This window comes from Elephantulus edwardii, unplaced genomic scaffold (assembly GCF_000299155.1).
Source record: "Elephantulus edwardii isolate Elephantulus edwardi_28Jun2011 unplaced genomic scaffold, EleEdw1.0 scaffold00017, whole genome shotgun sequence".
NCBI lineage: Eukaryota > Metazoa > Chordata > Mammalia > Macroscelidea > Macroscelididae > Elephantulus > Elephantulus edwardii.
The window spans coordinates 2,647,162-2,657,361 of NW_006399767.1; the positions used below are offsets into that span (position 1 = coordinate 2,647,162).

General features: G+C 36.6%; 1 protein-coding gene across 1 annotated transcript in view; it reads right to left on the minus strand.

Annotated features, from left to right (window-relative positions):
• Window positions 1-996: 996 nt before the first annotated feature.
• The window catches only part of TFAP2D (transcription factor AP-2 delta (activating enhancer binding protein 2 delta)), a 76,241-nt gene continuing 67,037 nt past the window's right edge, over window positions 997-10,200 (minus strand). The window contains exon 8 of the mRNA XM_006881918.1: window positions 997-1,389. Coding sequence (XP_006881980.1) covers window positions 1,170-1,389 — 220 coding nt within the window. The 3' untranslated portion in view covers window positions 997-1,169. The remainder of the gene's footprint in view (window positions 1,390-10,200) is intronic.

Consider the following 10,200-nt stretch of genomic DNA (forward strand, 5'->3'; position numbering starts at 1 on the left):
AACAAGGAAGTATCTTAAAAGCAAAAGGCTTCTCTGATCATTCAGGTTTTGTTTTCTTTATTGAACACAGGCCTGAATACTTTTGTGCCTCTAAAGGTTTAGAACAAGCTATCAGATAGGTTGAGAGAGCATAAAGGCAGAAGAAAGGCTTTGACTTGAACCATACAATTACTGGCCACAGGGCTTTTAGGGGCCTGCATCAGTCCCCAGGTGTCTTGTCTGTGAAGGCAAAACTTTATGGATACATTCTTGTCCCTAATCCCAAGCTTTTTCAGGCAAGCCACTGCCACTGTTTTCCAACTGAAGCCCAAAAGTGGCAAAAGGACCCTTCTCTGCATCTATCCTGCTTCATCCCATTAAATGTCATCTGTTTTCTTGGTGGTGATAAGTGTGGATAAAAGAGTTCATCTCTCATCCCTTCTGTATTACACTTTCTGACTCTCTTAGCTACCGATCAAATAAACAATATAAAGAACCTGGAGTAGGGTGGGAACAGTCACAGGTAGAAGAGAGAGAACTTTCTGGAAATGTGAACCACCACCAAAACACTGGTAGATAAGTGGGCTAGGGGTGACCACAATTTTAAATGTATTTGTCAGTCAGGACAAAGATTCAGGACTGCCCTTTTCAGTTCCCAAAACATTTATTGATGGATTGATTATTGAATTGATTTCTCTAGAGGAAAGAGGCACTCTTTTGTTACAGGAAGTTATGTCAAGAAAGACTGGCGCTGTCCGCACTGGTGGTGGGTTCCGGTTTGGTCATGCTTTCTGAGCCCTAACTACATAGCTGGATTAAAAAAAAAAGTGCATCAATTAGCTGTGAAAAAGCATGTGCTGCCTCTCCAAAGTCCAGAAGTGCTTAAAAACGGTGATGTAGATCATTCAGAACAATAGATTACGTGCACAAAAGGAGTTTATCATAACATAAAATGAAAAAGTGACATCACACTGTTACACTGCTGTTCTCCCCTCCTTTTTGTCCCCCCCTTTTTTGGGTTTTGTCCTTTTTTGTTTCATTTTTAATTTCCATATTCTTGTTTGTTTTTAAATAGGGGGTTTGGAGGGGCAGAGATTTAGTCCACTGAAGATTAATCACCCTCAATGATATATATATTAGAAAAAATATCAGCAGCAAGACTCTCTGGAAATAGATTCTGTTTGATGTAGCTAGTCTGTCTTTTCTGTTTTGCCCTCTTTCACAGCAGCCTCTGAAGTTTTCCGCAGGGGGGCTTTCTCCGAGTTGGCATGTCCTTGGCCGGAATCCGCCGCTCCACCGTTTTTGTGAGTGGTGTGTTTTTCCAAGTAGTTCAGCATTTCACTGAGGACTGTTTGGAAAGTGCTTAGGGCTGCACATATTGCTGGAGTCCCAAAGCCATGAGTGATCAAACTAGAAACAAGAGATGGTAGGGGAAAAGAGATGAATACATTTCAGTAGGAGGTAGGACAGCAAATCCCCACATTTAATCCAGCACATTCAATTCAACAGGTTTATGGTGTTCCTGAATAGTGTCGAGCAATGTAGAAGACACAGTTCAGTCAGTGTTCAGTGCATCGTCTGATCAGGAAAAAAAATGATCAATCTAGAGGAAACTTTTCAAAGGTAGAATTAGCATGCACTAAATATGCATAAAGCTGAACGTTTAACTTACGATTTGGTTTTCCATCCCATTAGGAAGTAGCTAGAAAATGCAAATTTCCATATATGGAATCATCTAGTTTTCAAGAATGGCATAGGTGTGTGTATGGGAAAAGATCACATAAGAAGCAATTATACTTGGTTTAGTATACTAGATAGCTAGCTGTTCCTCTAACTTCTTTCTTTTCTTTATTCATAGTCATAAAGCATCCTTAGTAGTTAGTACATGTGGAGGGTCAGTAAAGGAGAGAAAAACCATCAACAAGATGGATTGACACAGTCAGATTGACTCTGGCTATGGGCTCGAGGATATTAGGGATGATAAGAAGATGACGCAGTATAGGGCTGGGTTCAGATCCAATGTTCACAGAGTCTCTATGAATTGTAATCAACTCAACGGTACTGAACAACAACAAGTCTTGTAGTGGTTAAAGCATTTGCTGCCTGCTACCTGAAAAGGTTACCAGTTTGAACTCATCGGCCACTCCTCAGGGGAAAGATGTAGTAGTCTGCTTTCATAAGAGATGTGCAACCTTGATCAATTTATGGAGCCATTCTCCTCTGTCCTACAGGGTTGATATGAGGTTGGTTGACAGTGGAGGGAGAGGGGAACCATGATAATGAAGTTTTACATGGGCAGCTGCCCATACAGCAAAGGACTGCATTTCCCAGCTTTCATTGCAGCTAGGTTTGATCAAAAGACTAGCCTTCCAAAGATAGAACATACAGGGAGGTGATGCACACAATTTCCTTATCATTTGCTTACAGGAAGTTGGTTGCCTTTGATTTCTTCTTAACTAAGCAATGACCCAGTTTTTGCGATGTTGACTAGGACATTCATACTAATGGTATGCTCACAACCTACCATTCCGCCCCTGAAATGAGGCAGAAATAAAATTCTATCTTATGTTAGCCAACTAATCTTTAAATCTCAGTTGAATAACTAATAATGGCAGTTGTAAGCAATAGTAGTTGAATGTAGAAAGTTTTATGACTAATTCAGCATAGGTCACTCTTCTGGTTCTGGCAAATACCAGCTCTGGTTGAACAAGTATATGAGCATAGATTCACTCTAATTGTGAACAGAACCAACCCAGGAAATTAATTTGTGTTAATTGTTTTAAAATGACATTTTACTTTCTTTTTCCCCTCAGTACATATGTTTTGTAGTTATATAGAGAAACATAGTTGACATATGTTATATAGTCAATAAATGATGGCCATTTGGGGTTTAAGTCATAGGTGGTGATGGTTGTTATTACATTGTTATTGTTGTTATGTGCCATCAAGTTGAATACGACTGATAGTGATTCAATGAATAATGGATCTGAATCTTACCCTTAAATGTGTGCAATCTTCACCATCTCTAATATACTTGAGCTCACTGATAGAGTCACTGAGTCAGTCTAGCTTGTGGAAAATCTTTTCAAGATGACTTTTTCCAAGCACTAGTTCTTCCTAACAATATGATCAAAGCAGTAAGTTTGTTCATTTTCATTCCTGTCTAGAGCTGCTTGTACCATTAGATGCATTTCATTCTTCCCTGTTTTGTTATAATGTCATATTTGTGACTTCCCTTTTCATCTATAGTTGAGAATACTGAATGTAGTTCCAATGGTGTTAAAATAATACATGTAACCCATAGTTCTTGAATTCTGACCATATACCAGGGCAGACCCTGCTTTAAGTGTTTTATCTGTATTGAAATATATAATATTTATACCACTTAGGAGACAGACATTACTATTAATATTTTCTAGTTTAAGAAACTGAGGCCCAGAAAAGGTAAATAATATGCCCAAGGAAACTGATGATCTGTATTGCCTTTCTGGTTTTGTTCTCCAGGGGAAAATGTGCTTTACTACTTTTATCCTAGAAATCACATTTCTGTTGGCCTTTTTGACTTGCTTCCTCTGACTTAATTTTGTTCTGTACTAATGCTACTGGTCAGAAACATGATGATTATTTTACCTTTTTTTAATTTAGGTTGTTTAGTTTTCATTTCAATGAACATCTACAGAGATTTTGGAATTCCATTCATTCATTGTTGCACCCTTCTCCCCGCACAAACCCCTCCCCCCCCCGTTTGCTCCTCTCCTTGAAAAGCAAAAGAAAAACTCCCTCATTGGTACACAATCCCCCCGCACCTCCCCAAACCCCATCCCCTACTCCCAAATATAATCCACTCTGCAACCCTCATTGCATACTCCTACAATAAAAATAATGCCCTAAAATATAATACTTTTAGACTATTCTCTCCCCCATACACTTCAATTACTTTTTTTTTTTTTAACAACAGGGCTTTTAAAAAAATAAGCACAAACTGAATCTGTTTGTATCCATGCTTAATCAAATTCTCCATGCTGAGAAGACATTTGTCACTATAATAAAATCTTCTGAAGCTGGTATCCCTTCTTGGCTGATGGGATCGCTTGTTTCTAAACTGTATGTCTGGTCATTAGCAGCTGTCATTATCACCTCTGGCCTGGAGGGAGAGCTGGTAGTGCCAGGCCTCGCTTTAGATCTCACCTTAAAGAACCTTGTGACTTGGCAAAACCTGTTCTAACATGAAAATTGTCTGACTAAGCAATCTGCAAGTGTCTGTCCAACTTTAGTTAAGTTCAGTGATACTAAGGTTTCTGACACTCTTCTTAAAACAAAAGACATCTATGGAAAAAAAGAAATCTGAAAAACCAAATAAAAAGTCAAACCCACTGCCATCGTGTCAATTCAGAATTATAGTGACCCAGAAGTGCTCCAGAATATAACTCTGAATAGAACTTTGTATAAGGTTCCTAAGGCTATAAATGTATACAGAAGTAAATGTCTCTCTCTTTCTCCTGTAGATTAAAAGGGAGTTTCAAACTGCTGACCTTTTGGCTAGGAGCTGAATGCTTTAACCACTATGCCACCAGGGTGTTTTTATCTCATTCCACATAGAAGTCTAATATTGTGGAAATTAATTGACATGTCTTTGACTTAATGGCACACACACCACCACCACCAAAGAATAAAGTATGAAAACATGTAATACTTAAAAAGAATTTTCTGGAAGATCATACTATAGTCTAAGCACCAGAAAAATAAATATTCTAAAAAAAATAGGTATAGGTGGTGGGAGTGTAAAATGATGCAACCACTATGGAAGGCAGTATGGCACTTTCTCGAAAAGTTGGAAATAGAAATAACATTTGACCCAGCAGTTGCACTACTGGGAATATACCCTAAAGAAACCATAACTGCCACTCAAACAGATATATGCACACCATATTTATTACGGCTTTGTTTACTATAGCAAAGAGTTGGAAACAAACTAAGTCCCCATCAACAAATGAATAGATAAAGAAGCTGTGGTGTAGTCACATTTTGGAAAACTACACAGCACTAAAAACAACAAGGAACTCATAAAATATTATACAAAATGGTTGACCCTGGAGGACATTATGCTGAATGAAATATCTCAGTCACAAAAGGACAAATACTGCACAATGTCATTGTTCTAAAACAGGACTGACATGAGCATGGGGATGAAACTAAGAAGAGAGGGGGTAAATAATGAACACTGGATCAAAACAGATGAAAGGACTGTTTAAAAGAAATATATGATTAGATATTACTTGCATGACAATAGTTCAGAATAAGAGGTGCATAGCAAAGTGGACCAGGGGGTGAGGGGGGAATTGTGCAACAATTAAAGTATCTTTTTCAAGAGAAAAGCAAACTGGGGAAGGGAAAGCAGGGAAGAAAATGTGCAACAATGAATGAATTGAAATCCAAGTTTTCTATAAACCTTTGTTAAAATGTCAATAATTTTTTTTAAAAAAAGGAAACAAAAATCCTTACTAACTTGACTAATAGGCAACATCATAATAGATAGAAAAATTGATGTGATTAATGATTTCAACTTGCTTGGATCCATAATCAACACAACTGGCAACAGCAATTAAGATATCAAAAGATATAACCACAATTACATGTCCAAAAATGCAAGTAATATTGTTCCAATATAGGTATATATCCTAATCGCAGTAGTAAGTCCTTTAAAACATACAAGTAAATAAGTGATTGTTGTTATGTACTGTTGAGTCAGAACCAACTCATAGCTCAATTAGTTTTCAGAGGATGCAAACTGAAGGAGAAGAGACTGCCTATCTTTCTCCCATGGACCAGCTGGTGGATTAGAACTGCCTGCCTTTGTGTTGGCAGCACAACTCCTTACCACTAAGCTATTGGAGCTCCCTAAGTAAATGATTGGAATGAAGATTAGAGAGAGTTTACAACAACAACAAAATAAAGAAAAATCAGAATGATAGGTTGAAAAGAAAGTCCTAGACAGAAAGAACATCATCTGAAAGGTAACAAACTTTAGCCAAATCTTCAAAATCCTTGACAGTACAGAAGACAATTCGCCTTAAGAAAAAATATTATTTTTTCAGTCAAAAATTTAATATTAAAGTTACACATGGTATTTGTATATATTGTAAAGCCTACAAAAGCTAGAACCTATATAAGGCAGAAACCCATGCCGAAAAGGGATGTGTTTTCTACGAATAGAAAGTGTTAGTGACAAACAAATCAAAGACAGAAAACTTTCCAGATAGGCTCTCCTGCTCTGTGGGTCTCACTGTACTATCTATCATCAGCTTGGTGTCAGGGAGCATTCTATAAGCAAATGGCCTCTAGGTTAAATTGTAGCCAAGGGAGTTTTAAGTAGGTGGTCAAATACAGAAGTTCTTCTAAAATAAAATTTACGTAAAACTGTATTCTCAGTGAGACAAGTGAATGAGACAGCTAGCATCAGGCGAGATGTGTCATCTTGACAAGCTTTTGAAAGATTTTGCTAAGGAAAGACAGAGGAAATAAAAGCGGTGTTATATTTCGTAATGCTTGTGAATTTCCAGTTGATTCACTTTGCATAATCATATTTTTCATTTATTCTTTAAGTCCTATCCTCTCCCTATCCCCAAACCTATGAGATTCTTATTTTGTGTACCTTTATTTGACATTTCCAGGCAATCTAAATTCTACTCATCCTTCAAATAGCCTTTGATAATATTAAAAGAAAAAGACATCAATTTCCTGGTCTCTTGATTAAAACACTGAAAAACTAGTCCTGCTAAAGAATGAAAAACTTTGAAAACTTGTGAAGTTTTAAATAGAAAAATAGAATTCTGGGGAGAAAGAAATAGAGTTTCTCCAAAAGAATGAAAGATTAGACACCCCTCGACAAAGGTCAATAGGAAGAAAATAGATGAGAGTAAGAGTCCAGTTAAAAAAATTGTGAACAACATAGGAGACCTCCTTGAATAACTGTTAACTAAAATAGAACAGATATTTAACAAATGGCAAGTAAGCTTCTATTATTTATCTCTAAAATGTGTTGGCTGGAAGTCCTTTTATAATTTGCAAATAGGAAACTACAGTCTAATCTTTTTTTTTTTTTTAAAAAAGGAGCAGTGTTAAAATAACAACAGCAACACAAAAGTAGGGCCCAGAAGTTAAGAGGGAGGGATACCAATGTCTGAAATAATTGAGATAGGCTAATGTCCCTGGGTTCCGTTTGGGAATCCTTGATGCCAACCAAGGCTGATGACACATATATAGTTAAATATTTAAAACTTGTCATGGTATTCTTAAACTTTTTTAAATCAAAATATGATTGTAAGTTTATAAAGAACTTGGATTTCCATTCATTCATTGTTACACATTTCTTCCCTGCCCTCCTCCCTTACAGTTCATTTTTTTCTTTAGAAAAAAAGTTCTTTCATTGTTATACAGTCCTTCCCACAGACCACTTTACAATGCACTGCTTATTTTGGACTCTTGTCACACTAATAATACCTAATCATATATTCCTTTTATATAGTTCTCTCCCTTGTCCGTTTCAGTGCTGTGTACATTATCCCCCGTTTTCATAGTTTCCCCCCAAACCCTCTGTCAGTCCTGTTTTATAACAGTGGCATTATATAGTATTTGTCTTTTTGTGACTGAGATATTTCACTCAGTATAATTTCCTCCATGGTCACCCATTTTGTATAATATTTCATGAGTTCTTTGTTCTTCAGTGCTGTATAATATTTCATTGTGTGAATATATTACAGCTTCTCTATCCATTAATTTGTTGATGGACACTTGGGTTGTTTCCAACTCTTTGCTATTGTGAACAAAGGCGCAATAGACATGGGTGTGCATATATCTGCTTGGGTGGCAGTTATGGTTTCTTTAGGGTATATTCCCAGTAGTAGAATTAATTGCTGGGTCAAATGGTATTTCTATTTCCAACTTTTTAAGGAAGCACCATACTGCCTTCCACAGTGGTTGTACCATTTTACACTCCCACCAACAGTGAATAAATGTTCCAGACTCTCCACAACCACACCAATATTTGCTGTTTGCCACTCTGTTGAACTGTGCTATTCTAACCGGGGTGAGGTGATATCTCATAGTTGTTTTGGTTTGCATCTCACTTAGCACTAGGGATTTTGAACATTTCTTCATGTGTTTGTTCACCATCTGAATTTCTTCTTTGGTGAAGTGTCTGTTCATATTTTGTGCCCATTTTTCAATTGGGTTGTTTACCTTTGTCTTGTTGTGGTGCTCTAGTGCTCTACGAATTCTAGATAAAAGTCCCTTATCAGACATGTCATTGCCAAATATTCTTTCCCAGTTTGTGGCTTCCCTTTTTACCCTGTTGAAGAAGTTTTTAGATGTACACAGGGATTTTATTCTTAGAAGGTCCCATTCATCCATTTTATCCCCTCCCAGTTGTAGGTTTTTCAGCTATTTCAAGGTAGAGCGAAAACACTGCAATACCAGAATTGTTAGGTCACCTGTGAGCAATTACAGAGGACAGGAAAGGCGGTAGTCAACTGAAACAGGTGGAAAGTAAGTACAATTCACATCAAGGGAGGAAGAAGTGCAAGAGTTTGAAAATGTTAGGTTATTAAATTACCTTTAACCAGATCTCCAACCAATTTCTCTAATTATTTTTTTAAAATAATTTTGATATACTAAGATTCCTCCACTTACATATTCATCCTCAACAAGATGGTTTGTCAAGGTGGCTGTTACAATGGACTTGAGCATGATGGAGATTTTGAAAATGGTCCAGGGTAGGGCAAGTTCAGGTCTATTGTTGAGAAAGTTGATATGAGTCATAGTAGATTCAACAGCATATAACAACAACATTTGTATATTTAATTTCTATCAGATTCACCTTGTTTAAGTGTACAGTTGGTTGAATTTTAATAAAGATACATAATCACCATCATAACTCCTGAATTCTCTTCTCTCCCTTTTTAGTCAACGCACATTCCCTACAGCTCCTAGTAACCACTATTTAATTTCTCTCCCTATCCATGTAACTTGTTCCTGGAATGTCATATAAACCAAACTATGTTTGACACAGCCTTTCACGTGTAGCTTCTTCCAGACAGCATGATAATGTTTGTTGTACATGGACAACAGGATGACTTAACACCACCACCATGAATAATACTGAGATTAATCTACACTATTTGAATGGTTTGTTTCCTTCATTTTAGAAAAGTAGTCCACAGAAAGACTTTATCATAATTTGTTCATAAAAAATATGAACGTTAACATTAAAATTTTATATTACTGAAATTCTGCATATGTCGATGAAGGAGTTCTAGTAACTGTTTGTTTCTTTTAATTTGTAAAAACATTACTAATCATGAAATTTACCATCGTGTTTCAGTAATGCATTTCTTATATATCCCATTATAATGCCAAATGATAAAATGGGAGAGAATGAGAAAACAGTAGAAAAAGGTAAATTCAGAGCTGGTTTTACAACGAGCCCAAAAGTGTGGATTTAAGGGTAGTTGTCAGTCATCTCTGATGGGGGGCTGAAAGGCACCCTCATTAATCCTTCTCGGTTGGCCATGTTAATTAAGAATGTGATTGAAGATATAGAGAAAGTATCATGGATTTGTAACTTAACGACTGGCATTATAAAAGAGAGGGAAATTTTTGTAGTGGATAACAGAAACAAAGTTCTGAAATGCCTTAATGTGTTGGACAGCTTAACTGGTGGGCCAAAATCAATTACATGAAATTTAGGGGAGATTAAGAAAAATGCATCCACTTGGATAAAATTAGTGTGGCCGTGCTGAGAGAGAGTGCTGACTTAAGAGCAACTCATAGGGAAGTTTTTGAGAGCTTAAGCATAGGGGGAAAGGCTCACAGGAAAAAAAAAACAACTTTACACTGAAAGCCAGGATGAAGATCTGGGATTTTAATCATAAATACCACTTGCAATAGAAGGGATTCTTTCTTAGCGAGGTTCTAACAGGTTTCTGAGGCTATAAAATTTTTATTTTTTCAAGTGTGATTTATTTTTATTCATGAAGAATAAATATACATCCAAACTAGAGCATGAGCAATAACTAGGAATTTACCTTAACTCATTTTATATTACTGGATTTATGTGCTGTTTTGTTTTTTTTATTTTTGTTTTTAAAAAAGCTTGTTTGTTTTTTTAAAAACTGTGGCTCCTTGGAGGCAAGGATTCTGAAGCTTCGTCTAACATACTTTGGA